The sequence below is a fragment of the Coturnix japonica genome, unplaced genomic scaffold, assembly GCF_054131305.1.
Source record: "Coturnix japonica strain WE unplaced genomic scaffold, WE-NBRP24 Scf042, whole genome shotgun sequence".
Lineage (NCBI taxonomy): Eukaryota > Metazoa > Chordata > Aves > Galliformes > Phasianidae > Coturnix > Coturnix japonica.
Genome location: NW_028188945.1, coordinates 2,630,076 through 2,648,723, shown reverse-complemented (window position 1 = coordinate 2,648,723; position 18,648 = coordinate 2,630,076). Strand labels below are relative to the sequence as shown.

The window sequence follows — 18,648 nt, the reverse complement described above, 5'->3', positions numbered from 1 at the left end:
GGCCCCAGCCCGGCCTGAGCCACGTGACAGTGCCAGTGCCAGTGACAGGAAGTGCTTCCTGCAGGCGGCGGAGAGCACTTCCGGGCCATGGCGGCCATGAGCGGGGCCGGGAGGAGCGGGCTCTGTGCTGCGAACGGGGTCGGGTCTCGGTGCGGGGGCACGGAGGGGCTGTTGGGGGAGGAGCTCGCGGCGCTGCCGGCACCCAGAGGCGGCTCCCGGGCGGCTCCACGGTCTCGCTGTGCTGCGGAGTCACCCGGCCGGCCCCAAAAGCCTGGAGGCAGAGCCTGAGCCGGCCCCGGCCCGGATCGTGTGGTGCGGCTCCGGCCGTGCTGGGCTGTGCGGCACCAAGAGGAAGACGGCCGTTCGTTTGCCGGCCGCTCGCTGGCTGTAAGATCCGGGTGGCGCCGAGGCCCGGTTAAGAAACGGCGTGGATGAAGGTTTGTACGGATGGAGTGGGTCTGGATTGCAGTGAGCGGGACGAGTCCGGGCTGCGGTTTGGCGTGGTTGTGTTGGTTGCTTTTTTGCGCACTTTATTGCTGTGGCCGTAGAATTCCCTCTTTCTTACCATCTGATCTGTGAAGGCTTCTTTGTGGGAAGGTTTTGAGGGATGCGGGAGTAGAAATTGCTTTAGTCACGAGTCATCTGGAAAGGTTTCACAGAAACGGCGACATTTGCAGAAGGAACGTATTGGTATTGGCAGTTGTGCAAAATACTCATTGGGATAGAGAGGAGGGAGTACCTGCAGAAGACCATTCTCTTCTGGTTTTGAGGAAGCCGGGGAGAGCTCAGATTGCAGCTTAAGCAATGTTCTTTTGTCACACTCTGTGTCCTGTGTTGCGTTCCCCAGAGTTTCATCTCTGCTTTCGATTCCAGTTCTCCTGACAGGTTAGGCTTGAATTCAGCATAATATCTGCTTCTCCCTGGGTTCAGGTTCTTTGGGTCTCCTGCCTGCTTTTCTGCCTTTTCTTAATGGAGAGTGGAGTTTCTACCACAGAGCAAAGTTTCGTGATTAACAGAAACAAATATGGAACATATTAGATGAATACAGCTCTGCATTTTTTTCTTCCTCCGGGTAGCAAGGGACTCCTGTGCTCTCATTAATATCAACAGTGAGTAGATGCTGCCTGCTGTTGGAGCCTAAAATGCTTTCCATAGTTGAGTGATTGGAAACACAGGGTTTTAACTTAAAGTTGTTTGCGCAGAGTGAAGGTTGGGAACACAATTAGAATACAGTTACACAGTGCTCTATCCCCAGAACTTTCCACCATTTTTCTTAACACAGCTTACGGTTCATTTCAAAACAAACTAACAAAGATGAACTTGGGTTAGCGTAGCCTGTTTTAAATGATCCTTCTGTGTCTTTTCCAGGCTGGTAGCAGAATGGAGACTTTCCCGAGGCGCTGGGGAACAGACACAAGCTTCATTTGAAGGCTTCAATGAAATTCTGCCCCAGCAGTATCTGTTGTCCTTTGATGCTAAGGAGCTGGAGGTAAAAGATTCTTTGACTATTGCCAGATCCAGGCTGCTACACGTAATACTTGAATGTCAGCCAGTGTCTGAAGAGCAGAGTTCATTAAGGCTGGAGGTTCTGTTTTCAGGATGTGGGAGAGAAGCCTTATGTATCAGTTAGTATTTGGTTACTGTGTTGTTCTTAACTTCATTCTTCTTTGCAACCAACTTAGACAAATTTCTAACGTTAAGATTCTGCCAGCATAAATTTTTTGGCTAGCAGTGTTTTTGTAGTCCTTGACCATGTGATTTGCGTATGTTTAAAGAGTGAGCAATTGGAAAGCAAGGGAGATAAGAACCAAATATCAGCGGATGGTCAAATTAATGAGTGGAGCAGGTTTGAGCTGCCTTTGGTCTCTCCAAATTATACTCTGCAGCAGAACATCGTATTTCTAGCACAGAATGGTACGGTTAGGCAATGAGAAAGTATGGTTTATATGTCTAAATGCAAATGTTTTCATGACTGGGGAATCTCTTTTGTGGCCTCTCCACATTTTTTGGTGAGCGGATGTTTTTATTTGTTGTGCAAGTTTGAGAGTTATATTAAAAATGAGCATACTGTGATTGCGGGTGCTTTGAAGTACAGTAGTATTTCAGTACAATAGTCTTGCTGTAGAAGCAAAGTAGTAGCTTGTAGTTTCCATGTTTATGAAATTTTTCTTCCCTAAAGGTGCTCCTGTGTGGAATTCAAGAAATTGATCTGAATGACTGGCAGAGGCAATACCATCTACCCGCATGATAGCAGAACCTGCAGACAGATATTGTGGTTCTGGCAGGTTTGTAGACTTCTTTTTTCCACACAAGAACACAGCAACAGCTTAATGAGCAATAGTCAGAATTACTCAACAGATAAGTAGCTTGTAAATGTAAATGATAACTGCTAATCCAGCTGTCCCATGGGGGATGGGGAAGTGAACATTTCAATATTAAACTTGACATCAATGTTAATTGTTATTTTTCAGTTTGGGAAATAAATAGATAATGAGAAGAGAATGAGATTTCTACAGTTCGTTACTGGAACGTGCAGATTGCCAGTAGGAGGATTTGCTGACCTCATGGGTAACGAGCCCTCTTTAATGCATTTTATGCTCATGTTATTTCCTTTTTTCTTAATAAGGACCAAGCTGTGTGTTTAAGGGTATTTTTTAATGAATTTATATGGAATCTGAGTCTTGCATATTGGTAGAGCGGTGATAGAAAAAGGGATGGATGGAATGTGAACACGCCTTGCATCAGTGACTTGATCCATGGTTTGTACGTGGTCCTGGCAGGGCAGCCTGCTCTGGGTATCCCTGCTTGATCAGCGTGGCAGGACTAGGTAAACTCCAGAGATTCCTTCCAGTACCAAACCAACGATGTGATTCAGTGGTTGAGTTTCTTTGAAAACCGCTTCATATTTATGCATTTCACTACGTGGATTTCTTCAGAGGGATGTAGTGAGAGACAAATGTCTTTGTGCTCTGCAAGTAGTTATAGTCTTGTTTTCACGCGCTGTTGTCACGTATTACCTACTGGTATACACGGGCAGTTAGACCTAAGAATTCATTGTTTGATTTTTGTACAGGGAGCAACAGACCCCAAAAATTTTGCGTTGAGAAAGTTGGAAAGGAAAACTGGTTACCTGGAAGTCACACCTGGTAAGTAGGAAGGATCAAACTCTGCTGTGGTTCTGTTCTTATGGATGGAAATCTACTTTGAGATTTTAGGAAGTGGGTGTGTTATGGAAGTGCCTGAGACTGTGTGAAAGCAAAGCACTGGGCTATGGCAGTAAGCTCTGCTGAGTAATAGTTGAACTTCTGAAAAGCAGTTTTGTTGTGGAGCTGATTCCATTGTAAACGCCATGGATTTGCACACCACTAAAAACATATAGCCACTTTTAGTACTTAAGGTTGTCCTTTTTTTAAAGAGTTTGGGATTGATCTTTCATTATCACCACGCTCGATCTTGGCAATGAAAATAAATAGCCACGCTCATGCTCCCTCTTGGCTGGAGAAAATGTAGCTTCTGCTCAGTTTCTGAGTTACGCTGGTGCTTTGTGAAGATGCTCAGATTTTAAGTTTCAGATACAGAAGAGAGATTAGGTGAGACTTGTTACTAAATACATTGCCAGTTCTGGAAAGTTATCGCTGCTCAGGTGCTTGTTGTGCTTTAATCTCACTTTCATAGACAAGTGCATGTCAAGATACAGGTGTTTTAGAGGGTACAAATGCAGTTTTCCTTCTGAACAGGACAGTTCATATGCCTGTGTTCCTAATGGATATTTGGTGGTTTAAACTGTTGTTCAATACTTAAGGTTTCTCTTTGAATCATCAGAGTTGGAAAAGACCTCCAAGATCATCCAGTCCAACTATCCTCCTATCACCAATTTTTCCCCACTAAACCATGTCCCTTAGTACAACATCTAGAACACAAGTCTGTTGACTGTGTATGTCCCCTTCTTTCTGGTGGCCCCTTATATCATTCAGTTCAACCCACAGTTAATTTCTCATTTCAGATAAATCCCTTGCAAGCATGCCTTGTGCTTCCCCAAGCACAGAAGTCTTAAATGTTTCAAGTGTGCATTTGCCACAGTCAGGCTGAGATGCCTTCTGAAAGCAGAATGCTGCCGTTAACTTCAGCAACATCTATCATAAGTCTCTGAATGTGAGAGGTGACACAAAAATAGTCCTGCCATTTAAAAAGGATAACAAATTCCTTTGAAAACAGCTTCCATTCCTTTCACCTTTCTTCCCCTTGCTGTTTCATCGCAGGCCACTACCTGCTGCTTGTCCTAATAGCACGAGGCCCCAGGCTGCCCAAGCCTCTGACCTGCTGCAGCTGCTGGGGCTGGATTAGGATTTAGGGAAAGCAGAATACTAACTGCTTAAATGGGTCTAAACCAAACCTATTCAGCTGCCCAGAAAATGTGGTGTTTTTATTCCTTTTTATTTTTTTTCCCCAGACGTACACTTCAAATTTCAGCTGAATTGCAAATGTCTAAACCTTATAGCCCATCAAATCAAAACTGAATTTAGCTTAATGACATTCTCAGCATGAATACTATGGATCTGAACTACATCTAGTTTTCTGTGCTCAGGTATGTCCAATCCTAAAGTTATGTTAATATGATACTGGGAATTTCACCTTTAAAACAAAAGAATGGTAGCAAAAATACTAAAGTACCTGAAAAGCAGATCTAATCCCAAATGTATTTCTTTACAATTATTTGTGTGGAAGGGGGTTATTTGAAGATACTTTCTTGGAGCTCGTCATTTAACGACAATTGAGAAATGTGTGGTGGCTTTCATAACATTTGGATGGCAAAGTTCATTCGCCATGGCTGTCTTTGAAGGCTTGGTGACAGCACAAAGCTGAGGTGGCCCTCAGTGCAAGTGCTTTGTTGAACTTCCATGGTGCCACAAATATCCGTCCTTCATTCAGCTTCCCAATTACACAGTGCATTTTCCAGTCTTAAGAACTAAATGTACTTAGGCTTTTTTTCCCTTCAAACAATACTTAAAATGAAAGATGCTTTCTTTCAGATCTCTGTAGCTTCTCCACTATTGTGTGGTTTTCCTTGAAATAACCTTGCTTAGCTTCAGACCCATTATAAAATATGCATCTCTGCCAGTAAAGTGTGCCAAAGTACATGGCATTTTTCTCCACGTTCACTCCTCAAGCACATGGATAGATATTTTTCACGCTGTTATGTGATGTGGGTTTTTCTTTTGAGGGCATAAGTAAGCTCCAGCTTACTTACTTACTTACTTACTTACTCAAGTAGACTTGACTTGGATTATTTAACAGTAGTTGCGTGTAAGTAAATGGATGTTATCCTGAGGTTTTATCCATGTAAACTCTGGATTTCTACCGAGCACTTTCAGAAACCTTCTCGCTAGCGGTGAAAGCTATCCTTGCTTCACAGTTTTACTAGGAGGAAGATCTGCCTATTCCAAAGCACTGGATGGGTATTTTACCATATACAGCACAGAAGGAGAAGAAAAAAGCCTTATGAATATTCTGTTTATGTTAATAGTTACAGTGAAATCTAGTTATCTAACATATTTACAGGAGAGATGAAATTAAACAGGATAATGCAAGATTAAGCTAGGACAACTAGTTTGTGTTCTGCATAATGATTTATGATTCACGTAGGGATCCTAGACATGCCGTGGATGTATAAGTATCACCCAAAAGGCTTTCAGCCCTATATTTTTAAAACACAAAGCAGTTCTAATTGAAATAGCCTTAGCCCTAGTTCTATAGGGTACAGCTGTTGAATATTTTTATGGCTGAAATGTTTAGTTCAGGAAAAAGATAAATACTTGTATATATTTTTTCAGTCTCGGATTCCACTTACTCCATGTTTTCTTTCTTTAATTTAAGTGGCATGTTTGTGTCTTTCCTGCTGTATTGGATGGGGAAAGTGGGCTGGATATCCCAAGCACCAGAACTTACTTTAATGTACCTCAAACAAAGAGTCAGCTGGGAAAAGCAGTCTATGAAATGCTGCATTTGGCCAAAGAGGAAAGTAAACCTGCCAGTGTGTTCAATTGGCGATGTTCTTGAAGTCTGAAATAATGTTTACTTACACGTTTTGCTTTGTAAGCCAACAAGTGTGTTGGTTTTTCTCTAGCATGTTCTGTAGAAATAAAACGTTGTTCCTATAAACCATTGGTGCACTTTGCTGTTCTTAATGGGGATGCGGAGGAAACATCCCGTGGATGCTGTGGATAACCCCACAGCATCTGCTACCCCAGGTAATACTGGACTTCCAGCTGAGATGAATGACTTTACTGCTCCCAGCACTGCTTGAGCAACCTGGTCTGTGTGAATTCATACTGCATAACAAATACATACTCGTATGTAGCTGCCAACTAATCCCAATTCTCAAACATGAAAGTAACTTCTGTTTCGTTGTTTGCCTTATGAAAATGACATGAAAAACTGAATGAGCTGCTGAGCTGCTGATGGACGAATTAACAAAGCCTTATTGCTCCAGGTAGCTCAGGTGTTCCTATATGAAGCTGCACAGTAAATGCGTCATGTCTTCATCTGATCAAGCAGTGGGAGCTGATATTTTAATGTGTTTCTATTCCAGAAAAAGAAAAAAAAACTTGAAAAAGAAAAGCCTGTTAAAGTTGTCTTGTTTGCATCATTCTGACATGCTGTGCACTGTCTGTGAATTCAGCTCATGGTTCTGTTGGTATCTCCAGCCCCTGATTCTTGTGGTGTCTTCATTTTCTTCCAGCATCACTGTTTGTGTATTGCTCCATTGAACAAGGACATGGACAGGGATCAGCAGCACTGGATGGTAAAATACTGTATGAAGTTAATTGTGGAAATTTCCTTGTATTGTAATTTCCAGTACTCAGGAAACTGTAACAATATCTCTGTAAGTCAAATACTTTTATAAAATGACTCAAAGAGATGCTCGTCCTGTCGTTATTGGTTTGGTGTTACGAAGCACAAGTGTAGAAATGAAGGATTGAACTGCTGCTGGGGGTTGCAGGTAGGCTGGGTTTCTGTCATGTGCTATTTCTGCCTGCTGGGGATGTGAGCGGGCGTTGGGCCCGAGCCCCGCTCGTGTTGGTCACAGCACAGGGGCTGCGGGAAACACTGGGAGAGCAGAGCAGGGAGAGCCGGGCTGTGTGCAGGCCGGGGCATGACATGGAACCTCGGCAGCTGCGCAGCTGTGAGCTTTTCCCCCAAGTCTGCAGACTCTCAGGTGATAAGGCTGTGCAGCAAAGCCAGCTGGGCACTGCTGATACTGCGGGCTTAGGGGATGAAGCCCTGCAGCACCTGCATGGCACTCCTTGTAGTCTGCCATCTTTATGTGCACAGCTGCTGTAGGTGTTGTTGGAGCAGTGGAGCGGCAGTGCGGTGCTGCAGGGCAGCTACACACCCCAGGGGCTCTCCATAGGCTGCAGTGATGTGACCCAAGTCCCACACTCACTTTCTTTCCCATTCCCAAGAATGACATACCAGTAGCAAAATGTTTTCCCCTTTTCCCAGTGTCCAAAGACAAAGATGAGGTGTCTTAGCAAGTGCACCAGCAATGTGTGGAGCAGAACCGCCTTGGGAGCCACTGTCACACCTGAGTTGATCCGTTTTAGGCTGCCCATGGAAATGTAGCATTTTGACTCTTCATTAGTAGATCTTTGAGGTTGCATTTGACTTGCTGTTGCAATGTCTGCTGCTTGTCCATGTATTTGTTTATGTAGTCAGTGCTAGGGTTTGATTTAGACAGCTCCGTCATCTTTTCAAGAGCTGCACCATGGTCGGCTGTGGAGAGAGGGTGAGTGGGAGGGGACACCTGTGTCCCACAGTGGCTCCTCCAGTCAGTGAAGGTCCTGAAATTGGTCTCTTCAGCGAATAGGGAGCTTTCCTCAGCTACCGTGTGTTTGGAGAGGGGAAGAGCAGTCCCAGGACCTTCAGCTGTGAGACTCTTCAGACGGACCTTGTGGAGACATCTGCAGGTGTAGTCTGGGATGGAACGGCTCCTGTTTGGCTCTTGTTACCCACGTGCAGCATGTGGTTATTGAGCTTATAAGGGAGCAACATAGGAAAGAATCCTGTACTCATTTACTACCTAATGCTAAGTCATTCCTCCTCACGGGGAAGTGACTAAGCATTGGTCCTGGGTGCTAGGAGAGGAATGTCAGATCTGAAAGCAGTGTGAATGATGGACAGCCTTGTTAAACACAGGGCTGCTCTGCAGTGCAGAGGTGCTTGTGAGTTCAGAAGATACCTGCTGAAGGAGAACTGCTTTGCTGTTGGATGTCATCAAGCTGCAATCTGCCCGGGCAACAGCAAAACAGGCAGAGGTGTGTGCTCCAGACTGTGCCAGCCTTTGATCCTGTTCCTGAGGTGAGCTGCGCTTTGCTCGCTGCAAATTCCAACTATATTTGTAGGAATTATTATTATGAATAACACAATGGTGGTGTTTGAGTCGCAGACAGATGCAGCAGAGCCTTTGCTCTGATCTTTTCAGGAACTCAAGCAGCTTTTTGCCATCCCCACCTGGAGCCATTGAAGCGTGCAGCCAGGAGCTGGACTCAGTGGTCCTCGCAGGGACCCTCCAGCTCAGGAATTCTATCATTTTACAATCACTGAGCTTGGCAGACATGCAAAGAGTGTGGGTGTGACAGCAAGCAATTAGCATGGCCAGCATCAGGAACCCATGGTTATGAGCTTAGGGCTGGTTTAGGTTTGCCAAGCGGGGGGACTAATGCTGGGATCCTTCTCTCCGGCCTGGAGGCTCTCACACAGCAGCATGGTTCTGTGTTTGGCAGGTGGGTTGGACCCAGGCTGTGCAGGAATCAACTGGGCTCTGCTTCAGCTGCAGTCTGAGGGCCTTTGGCTGCAGCCAGCTGCTGTTCACACAGGGTACAGAAAGCTCCAGAGCCACACAAGGGCCTTCAGGCTCCGAGTGAAACCCCACAAGCTGAGGGGAAGGAAGTGAACATCACCAGAGGTGGGGACTGCACAGCACTGATGTGTGGTGACAGACCGGGGTGGGCGGTGAAGTTGGGAGACCAAGAATGAAAGATGGGAAAAGCAGCTGAATTTAAAGGAAGAGATGTGAAACCAACAGGATCATCACCCTGTAATTGCCAGCCCAAACAAGGGACGTTTTGACCAGCGACTGCTCTGATCCACTTAACAAAAGCCACAAAACCACTCCATAAACTTAGAAGAACTGCTCAAAGCCACAAGCTACAGGTACTGGAGGAGAGCAGGACCTTTGCCCTGCAGTCAGCAGCAGTTTCAGACACACCAAAGCCGACACTGGTTTGCTTCTGTATCTCTTGTGGGACGGCCCCAGCCAAATCATCCCTTCTGGTCTGAGGATGAGGAGGGTCAGATCCTTTCAGAGCACCAAACCCGGCAGCCAACCTCATCACCAAACAAGCAGCCAGGATCCAAACGCCAGCACTCTCCATTCATCATCCCACTTCCTTGCTGCAGTCAGTCCAATGCTTCATGAGATTCAGAAGCAAACAAAATCAATACAGTCATCTTGATCCCTGCAGGAACACGCTGTGAGCAACAGAACACCTTCCTGGAAGAACTACCTCCATGAACAGAGGCAGCGACCACCTCCTTCCCTCCTACAGCCTCATTGCTTTCTCCTTAAGTATCACCACACGGAGCCTTGACACTCCCTGGCACCCAGACACCAAAGGGCTCTTTTCATGTTTTTTACACCAGGCTGGGAAAGAATCTTGGCTTCAAAACTTCCAGAGCAGCAAGAAGGAAGTATTGGTTCTCTTCCCAGACAGCCTTGGCTCTTCCGCTGCTGCCAGTGGGGAACATCAGCAGAGAGCATCTCTAAAGCAGAGAGAAGCACATGTATGAGAATGAAAGTCAATTAGGTCTGAGCAGGATTAATAGGGATTTAATTGAACTATGTGAACTGGAACTCGGGTCACGAGCTGCTTATTAACCTGCCTCAAGGGATCATGCAGTTTGCACTGGAGGAGCACAAGGATGCACTGTGAGCGGGACAGCATGTGGTCAGAGAGGGAGACCTGCTTGAACAGTCAAAAATGGAAGAGAAAAACTGCTTGAGATAGATGCCTGGGAATTTGAGGACTTACCGCACAGTCTTTCCTCCCTTTCCATGGGGGCTCTTGGAGCCAACATCCCTCATGAGAGGCAAATTAATTAAGACATTGCACCGTTTCCTCTTTCCAGGAAAGTGGAGGTGTTCTGGCAGACATTTTGCTGCTTCCAAGTCAAGCACAGACTCACGCATGCCTGAAAGTTTGAGCCAACCACCCTCACACAGATCGAAGGAGCTGAAAGGCCTCCCCTAAACGCGTCACTCTCGTGAACAGGCCATGGATGTCCCTGTGTTTCTACAGAGCTCAAGAAGCTTTCATAGTAAACAGAAAGAGGCAGCATGACTTTTAAAAAGTTACTTTTGTTTTAATTTGAAACAAAGATTATATGTAATTGGTGTCAGATATTTTTGTCATGTTTCTTTGTCCTGAGATCTCCAAGCAACTTCGGAGTGCTTTTGTCTCGCATGCTTTGTTCTGTTCTCCTCATGCTGCCCACCTGACTCATCCACCAACAGCAAGGGAGAGAAGCAAACGCGGTCCTTCTCACACTGATGGTTCCAGCAAATGTTCTGCTAGTCTTCTGGTAGAGAACAGACATAGCACAGCACTGCTGCCGGACCTGGGCTCACAATGCATTTGTCAATTGAGGATGGCAGTCTGTGTATGCAAAAGGATGGCAGACTTGCAGCCCCACCACAGAACCCTTTTCTTCAAAGCCACTGTAAGCTCTGGGGCACCTAACACATCAGGTTCTCCTCCCGTTGACTCATTCGTGATCAAACAAACCAAGCAGTGAGCTGGCATCAGGAAGCTCCAGATGCCTTACAGAGACTCTGTGGCTACGACACCACCTCTCTCCAGACCCTTCTAGCCATATTTCAGGCTAACACTAGACCGTCCCTGGCCCTGAAGAGACAGAGCCTAAAGGAATGCAGTGTCTTCAGCTCTTGCCATATATCAAGTCCCAAATAGGTGAAGTCCTCTTTGCTGCTAATGCATTGGAAGTCCTTCCCTTCCAGCTTCCTTAGTTCCAATCCACAGTCCACGAAAGGGAAAGCACAGCCATGCCTGAAAAACAGACCACGCAGTCCGTTGCCTTTGGTGCACTTCTGAGGAAGCATTCCAGGCGATTCTGCTGTCCTTTGTGCCTTCCTGCTCAAGCCCTTATCGCTTCTTTTTGCTTTCCTTGGCTTTCTTGCTCAGCTGAGCAGCACTTGCCTTGGGTTTCTTCACCATCTCCCAGGTCTTAGACTCAAAGCCCTCCAAGTCCTACAAGAATCAATTGGGAAACAGTCAGGGAGCTTTCTAACAACGTGCTGATGCCCAGCTCATTTCGGGCATTTATGTGAAAGCAAAAGTACGTAAGTGCTGGGTATCTCCGCTGGAATGCATCTATATCAGGCTGAGCCTACATTTAGTAAGACCTGAGCAGCACCATCCCTGCTTCCTCTGCATGTGTTTCTGGATGAGTGTGAATCCACACACAGCCTGTTACCACAGAGGTTGTTATAAGCTTAAGTGCCTAAATCAGGCTTTGTAGAGAAAAAACACCCCCATTGTAACAGCAGGACAAAAACCAACACTAGACAACAATTACTCACACCAGAAAAAGATATCACAGAATCACCAGCATGTATTGAACCACTGAAAAGGTATTTCTGCTAAATTTTCATCCTTATCACGTGCGAGACAAAAGGTAAGCCTCAAAACAGCAGTCAGAACGTCACAGTCAGAGCCTTTACACCAAGACCAAAATCCAGGCAGGGCACCGAAGGCAAAGCTTTCTTCACCTGGACTAACAAGGAATCCTAAGTTATAAAGCTTGTTTCCTTCAGGGCAGATGACAGATCATATTTCAGCCATGGGAAATAAAGTCTAGTTATCTGGTAAAGACACGAGGGAACAGTGCCAGTCTCATTGGAGAAAGCGCACACACACAGATTGCCTCCTTTCATTAAATGCATTTGAGTCTAAATATTGCTTTAGCATCTTGGGTTCTAGCAGTCAGAGCTTGCCAACTGGAAAAGGACACACAGAAAACGGCAGAGCAAGATGTGCTAGCTTCAAGCTTCCAACACAGAGCACCAGATAATAGAGGGGCAGACACACATCTGACAGTATCCTTTAATCAAAGAGTCCTGTTCAATCATCTCTAAAGTCACTGGGCTATTACGGTTCACATCTGTGTGGCTTCCCAAGGAAAGTGAGTTGGTTGCCTTTCCAAAGGCTGTAATCAGTGCATGGGGAGCTGCGAGGCTCTGCAGAAACAGAGCAACAAGCAGCTATTACTCAGGTTTGTAGATTGGTGCTGCTGAGAAGTGAACACTGATGCCTTCTGCTGTTCAAACCAAGGTAGTCTCCAAAGCCTGAAGCCTCTAAAACTAAGAAGCTCATCTGTACGTGAACCTAAGCATCATTCCTAAGAAATGGAGAGTGTCTCTTCTGTTTATTGTCATGTGAATTAATCACATGCACAGGGAATCATGGGGACAGTGCATATACAGAGAAAATAAGAAATAGAGCATACAAACAACCTAAACACAAACAAGTTTGTCAGTTCTATCGCATTAATAGGACGAATGAGGGCCAGAAACTACACATCAAACAAAGCAGTCATCATTCTCAAAGAACAAGCTCTAGATATACAGTATCTACAGAAGTACAGAATAGAGACAAGCTCAAGGCGCAGGGACACCTTTCTTCCTCCCACGCTGCTTTTGTTTCTCTCAGCCCTCAGAGAACAAGGGATGCTCACAGTTCATCGCCAGCAGTTCCAGATGGGCTGAAAGGCCACCAGTTGGGAACACCAACACGGAAACGTGGGACAAGCAGCTCCATTTCCAGGAGGGACGTGAAGCCGACCACATCAGGACCCTGTGATTGCCAGCCTGAGCCAGGCACATTTTGAGCAGCTAATGAAAGAGGCAGCACCACCATTCAAATGTTTGTTTCACTTTTATTTGCAATAGAGAGATGCAAAATGCATCAAAAATACATTTCAATATGAAATCAAATAGGCGGGATACTGGTAATGACTAAAGACAAAGCTTCCTTAGTTCCTCTCCGCAGTCCATGAAAGGGAAAGCACGGCCAGGCCTGAAAACCAGACCATGCAGTGTGTGTCCTTTGGTGCACCTCTGAGGAAGCATTCCAGGTGATTCTGCTGTCCTTTGTGCCTTCCTGCTCAAGCCCTTATTGTTTCTTTTTGCTTTCCTTCTTGCTTCTCAGCTGAGCAGCACTTGCCTTGGGTTTCTTCACCATCTCCCACATCTTAGACTCAAAACCCTCTGAGTCCTGCAAGAAGCAATTGGGAAACAGTCAGGGAACTTTCTAACAACTGGCTGACAGCTGCTTTGGGAGCTCAAGTCACCTGACCGAGCAGCTTTGGGAGACCAGCACAGGAAATTGCCTTCCTGACCTCAGGGCACATTAGAAACTCCACATCTGTCAAGTTCCCAAAAATCCCATGCAAACCAGAGCCTAAAGTCCTCTCTAGCAAGGCGGTCCGTGCTGGGAGGGTGGACCCTCTGCCTGGCAGCTCATAGGGCGCAGCAGCAGCTGCAGGATAGGATGAGCTGGCAGCTCAAGGCTGCTGGCGTGCGGAAGGAAGGACAGAACCAAGTGCGGCACTCTCAGCAGTGCCGGGGCACACTGCCGTAGGCAACAGCTACAGACAGTTCCCTCCCAGCCGACTGCCTGAGCATTCCTATCAGTCTCACACAGCGCTACTTACTGCCTTTGGGGACTTGAAAGCTGGCAGGATGATGGCCAGCACACACAGGAGCTGGAAAAGGGCTCCAAACAAGAGTCCGTAGCGCAGCATGTTCTCCAATATCGTGGGCTCAGGGATCTCAGGTGGTGAGAAATGCAGTTCAGCAGCCATAGCGCAGACAGCTGCTGCTCCACTGCTCTCACAGAGGCTGTGTGCTGTAAGGGGGGAAAAAGGCATCATTAGTCTCAGGCACTGCAATGGGGTTACTTCCTGCAAGCAAACACTTCCAGGCTGACTTAGAGAGGTGCTGGAAAGATATCCAGGGCCTACTGACCCGAGAACAAAGAGGGACAGCAAACTTGCATTTCAGTTGCCTTTGCCCGCCTGCCTAGGAAAAGAGCCCTCAGCCTTCAGTACTGCTGCACTTGCAGGTGGGGGGAAGAGAAGCAAGAGAGGACGGGTGGACGTCAAATAAGGGAAGAGCTTAACAAACAAGAATAAACCTATCCCTGAGCTCCATCACACATGCGTGACCACTGCCTTATTAATATTAATACCAGTATTATTCACAGAATTAAAGTTTCCCATGTTCACGTACCTGGTTGTGGACGTGTTTGCTGTCTTGCTGCTGCTGTGCTCTACAATGCCAGACACAGAAATAAAGTGCGCAGAAAGCTGATCTGTTGAAGACAGAGGAGTGAGCTGTGCTTAACCAACACTGCTTCAGCACACGCTTACAGTAAGGCACACCTACCTTACAATGGCCACGCAGGAAGCTCCAGACACAGCTCCGGACTGTTTCCATGAAGCCCAATTGCATTTCACAGCCACTCACGCTCTGCTCCTCGACAATCTGCAACAGAGAAGTCACAAGATGCAAATCCCATCCCTCTGAGATGTCACAGACCTCTGCACTCATGAAGCAGCACTCATGTCATTGGGTGAGAAAGCAGACGTGTGCTTACCGAGTGAGCGCTGTTTGCTGCCATCTGCTGGTAGGACCCCACCTAACTCTAAGTACGAACAGTAACCTATGCCTAACTCTAAAACAGGAACAGAAACCTACACCTAACACTAAAACATGAACAGTAACCTACAACTAGCTCTAAAACAGGAACAATCATCTACTAACACTAAAACGTGAACAATAACCTACTCCTAACTAAAAAACACAAACAATAACCTACTCCTAAAACTACAACTAAACTTAACACTAAAATCCACAATAGAAATAGGCTTAAGATGGAACCGGGGGCCCGCAGAGGTCTCAAAGGAGGAGCTGATGTTAAATGAAGCCACCCGGCTAATGCTGGGGGCGGGGGCCGCGCAGACGGTAATGAGCCCAGCGCCTGGACCAGTGATGGCGGAGCTGAGATGGTAAGGATGTGGGGCCTGGCACGGTGGTGTGGTGCCAGGCCTGCTGAGCCACGGGCGGATCCACCTCCATGGGCTCATCTGGAGGTGGATCCACCTCCATGGGTTCATCTGGAGGTGGATCCACCTCCATGGGTTCATCTGGAGGTGGATCCACCTCCATGGGCTCCACGGAGGTGGTCATGCAGCTGGTCCAGGCGCGATGGGAACGGGCTCGCTTGCCTGTCTGCCACCTGATGGTCATGGTGGGCCCCCTCCTCCTCCTCTTCGACCCTGCAGTCCCCGGCTCCATCTTCCCACCTAAATCGTGGGAATCCTCCAGCCTTGCTCTCTTGGCTTCCGACATGGCTGTCAACGTCCAGAGCTCTCAGAGGCGAGTGCGTTGCGTGGGGCAACGGTGACCAAGGTGACCAAGGTGACATGGCCAGGGTTCTAACATGGCGGCACTGCTGGCACTGCTGGCACTGGCGTTCCACATGGTATGAGGAGGGGGCTGGAGGACAGGGCACGGCACGGGAGCCAGAAGGCACTGCCTGTGCCCAGTGGGCAGCCCTTCTCTCCGGCCAGCAAGAGGCCACAGAGGAGCTGGCCCTGAGCAAAGGGCCCTCGGCCTCCTTCATCCTCCCCCTCCTCCCACAAGGGAATCTCTTGGCGCTGCCATACGCAGCACGCAGCACCACGTTGATCTGATGGGGCTCCTGAGCTCAGCGCCAACAACAGCAGGCTCCAAAGGGCACCTGACTACTCCTGCCTGCTGGGACACACCAGCTCTGCTCTCCATGTTCCAATCCAGAGCCTCTCCTTGTAACACCTCTGACTCCATTTGCATCCACTCACTCTGATTACATCCCACGTCCACACACGGGGCCACGCTGCCTCACCGACCCTCAGTGGGGACCCACAGCCGTACAGCACCATCAGTACAGCAGAACCGGGCCGTGCTCCTGATGCTGCCACTTGTCCAACCTCCCTCTCGCTGCCCCCATTCTGCTCAGGCAGCCGGTCTCAGCAACAAAAACCAGCACAGAACTGCAGCCCCGACTCGTCCCGCTCACTGACAGCCAGAGCAAGGACATGTTACACACCTTCCTTCAGCTCCGATCACCTTCCCGGCGCCACCATGCCGCCATGGCCCGGAACTGCTCCCGCCGGCACCAAGCGCTTCCTGCCCCTCCATCCCCCGCTCCTCCTTTCCCTTCACTTTCCATCCGTACTCAGGACGCAGATCTCAATGGAGGTGGCTGCAGAACATCATCAGTGCAGGCAATCAATGGCTCGTGCTGCGCTTCACTGCCTTGTGCTCCTCACTGACTGCTCTGCTGTGCCCTTTCCTAACCCCACAGGATCATTTGCTTCTGTCTTTAGTGAAAGGGCTCTCCCTCAGGAATCCCAGACCCTGGAGGTTGATGAGAGAGTCCGGGGAATGGGAGATTTCCCTTTAGTCAGGGAGGAGGTGGTCCATGAGTGCCTAGGAAACATTAAGGTCGATAAATCCATGGGACCTGATGGGGTGCATCTGCGGGTGCTGAGAGAGCTGGCAGAGGTCTTTGCTGAGCTGCTCTCTGTAATCTATCAGAGATCTTGGAGAACTGGGGAGGTGCCTGAAGACTGGAGGATGGCCAATGTCACTCCAGTCTTCAAAAAGGGCAAGAAGGAAGACCCGGGTAATTATAGGCACGTCAGCCTCACCTCTGTCCCAGGGAAGGTGATGGAACAGCTTGTGCTGGATGCCATCTCCAGACAACTGGGTGATATGGAGGCTATCAGGAGTACTCAGCATGGGTTCACCAAGGGGAGGTCGTGCTCGACCAACCTGGTCGCCTTTTATGAAGATGTCACTAGCTGGGTGGACAGGGGGAGGGTGGTAGATGTAGTCTACCTTGATTTCAGTAAGGCTTTTGATACTGTCCCCCATGACATCCTTATAAATCTGAGGAAGTATGGGATAGATGAGTGGACAGTGAAGTGGGTTGAGAATTGGCTGACTGGCAGAGTGCAGAGGGTTGTCATTGCCGGTGTGGTGTCTGGATGGAGGCGTGTAACTAGCAGTGTCCCCCTGGGGTCTGTACTGGGTCTGGTCTTGTTAAACATTGTTGTTGGTGCATTCAAGGGATTGTACCAAACTCCGTGGGCAATGATTGCAGAGTGCAAAAGGAGGGAGTAGGGCAGGGGGATGCTGGGGATGCCGCTGTTCTAGCGGATCCTGGATCACTTATGAAGGTGGTGAGACGGACAGCCCGGCTGAAGTGCCTTTATACTAATGCACGGAGCCTGAGTAACAAGCAGGAAGAACTGGAAACTGTGATGCACTCTGAAAATTATGACATTGTTGCTATCACAGAAACATGGTGGGATGACTCCCACAACTGGGATACTACCATCGATGGCTATAGGCTCTTTAGGAGAGATAGGCGAGGTAGGAAGGGTGGGGGAGTTGCTCTTTATGTCAGAGATTGGATAAACTGTGAGGAGCTCCCCATGAGAAACAGTCAAGAACAGGTTGAGAGCCTGTGGGTTAGGATTAGAGATGGGACTAATAAAGGACAGCTGGTATTAGGGGTATACTACAGGCCACCTGATCAAGGGGTGGCTGCTGGTGAGGCTTTCTTGCTCCAGATGCGTGAGGCATCTAGCTCACAGGCTCTTGTCCTGGTGGGGGACTTCAACCATCCGGACATCTGTTGGGAAAACCACACGGCGAGCTGCAAGAGCTCCAGAAGGCTCTTGGAATCCATTGATGATAGCTTTCTGGTTCAGGTATTGGACAGACCGACCAGAGGTCAAGCGTTGCTGGACCTGCTGCTCACCAACGCTGAGGAGATCATCAAAGGCGTCAAGGTTGGAGGCTGCCTGGGCTCCAGCGATCATGCCCTGGTTGAGTTTGTGATCTCAAGCGATGTGGGCCTGGCAAAGAGCAGGACCAGGATGCTGAACTTTAGAAGAGCAGACTTCAAGCTTCTCAATGGAATGCTGGCCAAGATCCCCTGGCGCGCTGCCCTCAAAGATAAGGACGTTGAGGAGAGTTGGCTACTGTTCAAGGATGCCCTCCTGGCAGCACAAGAGGTCTCCATTCCCCTGATTAAGAAAGTGGGCAGGAGAGGTAGAAAAACTGGCATGGCTCAGCAAGGACCTGCTAAGAGAACTGAGGGTGAAGAAAGGGGTGTACAAGCTCTGGAAACAAGGCTGTGTCACCCGGGAAGAATACAGGGATGCCGTCCGAACTTGCAGACGTGGGATCAGGAAAGCCAAGGCACAGGCAGAACTGAACTTGGCAAGGGACGTGAAAAACAATAAGAAAACCTTCTACAGGTACATTGGCCAGAAGAGACAGGCCAAAATGGGCGTACCTACTCTGGTAAATTTAAAAGGAGAAATGGCTTCAACAGATGAAGAGAAAGCTGAGGTGCTGAATGAGTACTTCACCTCGGTCTTCACTGGTGGCCAGGATTCTAGTCTTTTTCACGTCCCTAAGTCTTGCACCCCCATACCTCTATGTGGGGACCA

At 47.9% G+C, this 18,648-nt stretch overlaps 4 protein-coding genes across 23 annotated transcripts in view; 1 reads left to right on the top strand and 3 right to left on the bottom strand.

The window, feature by feature from the left end:
• LOC146752688 (receptor-type tyrosine-protein phosphatase T-like) overlaps positions 1-18,648 on the bottom strand; it is a 278,647-nt gene that overhangs the window by 36,871 nt on the left and 223,128 nt on the right. The gene's annotated exons all lie outside the window — the stretch shown is intronic.
• LOC146752703 (E3 ubiquitin-protein ligase Itchy-like) lies at positions 61-6,919 on the top strand. 13 transcript variants are annotated; one of them, XM_085531470.1, is made up of 8 exons: positions 93-485; positions 845-885; positions 1,369-1,489; positions 2,180-2,285; positions 2,472-2,568; positions 3,074-3,146; positions 4,451-4,585; positions 6,740-6,919. In XM_085531470.1, exons 1-4 carry the CDS (start codon positions 432-434, stop codon positions 2,246-2,248), a joined length of 285 nt encoding a protein of 94 aa, XP_085387596.1. In that variant the 5' UTR covers positions 93-431; the 3' UTR covers positions 2,249-2,285; positions 2,472-2,568; positions 3,074-3,146; positions 4,451-4,585; positions 6,740-6,919. The 13 variants fall into 13 exon arrangements, 9 of the variants coding, with proteins under 9 accessions (XP_085387596.1, XP_085387595.1, XP_085387598.1 ...); XM_085531469.1 differs by having other exon boundaries at positions 5,875-6,919; XR_014940436.1 differs by lacking the exon at positions 845-885 and having other exon boundaries at positions 61-437.
• Positions 12,995-16,369, bottom strand: LOC146752701 (protein MANBAL-like). 5 transcript variants are annotated; one of them, XM_085531455.1, is made up of 5 exons: positions 16,230-16,369; positions 14,525-14,623; positions 14,369-14,408; positions 13,792-13,985; positions 12,995-13,352 (listed from the first exon to the last, which is right to left on the bottom strand). In XM_085531455.1, exons 2-5 carry the CDS (start codon positions 14,588-14,590, stop codon positions 13,251-13,253), a joined length of 402 nt encoding a protein of 133 aa, XP_085387581.1. In that variant the 5' UTR covers positions 14,591-14,623; positions 16,230-16,369; the 3' UTR covers positions 12,995-13,250. The 5 variants fall into 5 exon arrangements, with proteins under 5 accessions (XP_085387581.1, XP_085387583.1, XP_085387582.1 ...); XM_085531457.1 differs by having other exon boundaries at positions 14,369-14,450; positions 16,230-16,368; XM_085531456.1 differs by lacking the exon at positions 16,230-16,369 and adding an exon at positions 15,445-15,585.
• Positions 15,074-15,490, bottom strand: LOC146752702 (uncharacterized). Its single transcript, XM_085531465.1, has 2 exons — positions 15,302-15,490; positions 15,074-15,271 (listed from the first exon to the last, which is right to left on the bottom strand). Exons 1-2 carry the CDS (start codon positions 15,488-15,490, stop codon positions 15,074-15,076), a joined length of 387 nt encoding a protein of 128 aa, XP_085387591.1.

Bases quoted from the DNA above. Each gene is read 5' to 3' on its own strand.
- LOC146752703 (XM_085531476.1), top strand. From the start codon at position 432: ATGAAGGTTTGTACGGATGGAGTGGGTCTGGATTGCAGTGAGCGGGAC. The intron at 486-844 runs GGGCTGCGGTTT...TGTTGCGTTCCC, and splicing joins GCAGTGAGCGGGACGAGTCC to CAGAGTTTCATCTCTGCTTT. The intron at 1,490-2,179 runs GTAAAAGATTCT...TCTTCCCTAAAG, and splicing joins TTGATGCTAAGGAGCTGGAG to GTGCTCCTGTGTGGAATTCA.
- LOC146752701 (XM_085531454.1), bottom strand. From the start codon at position 14,759: ATGGCAGCAAACAGCGCTCACTCG. The intron at 14,624-14,735 runs GTAAGCACACGT...TCTCTGTTGCAG, and splicing joins CAGCAAACAGCGCTCACTCG to ATTGTCGAGGAGCAGAGCGT. The intron at 13,986-14,368 runs GTACGTGAACAT...CCCCCCTTACAG, and splicing joins GCAAACACGTCCACAACCAG to CACACAGCCTCTGTGAGAGC.
- LOC146752702 (XM_085531465.1), bottom strand. From the start codon at position 15,490: ATGTCGGAAGCCAAGAGAGCAAGGCTGGAGGATTCCCACGATTTAGGT. The intron at 15,272-15,301 runs GTGGATCCACCT...GAACCCATGGAG, and splicing joins CCTCCGTGGAGCCCATGGAG to GTGGATCCACCTCCAGATGA.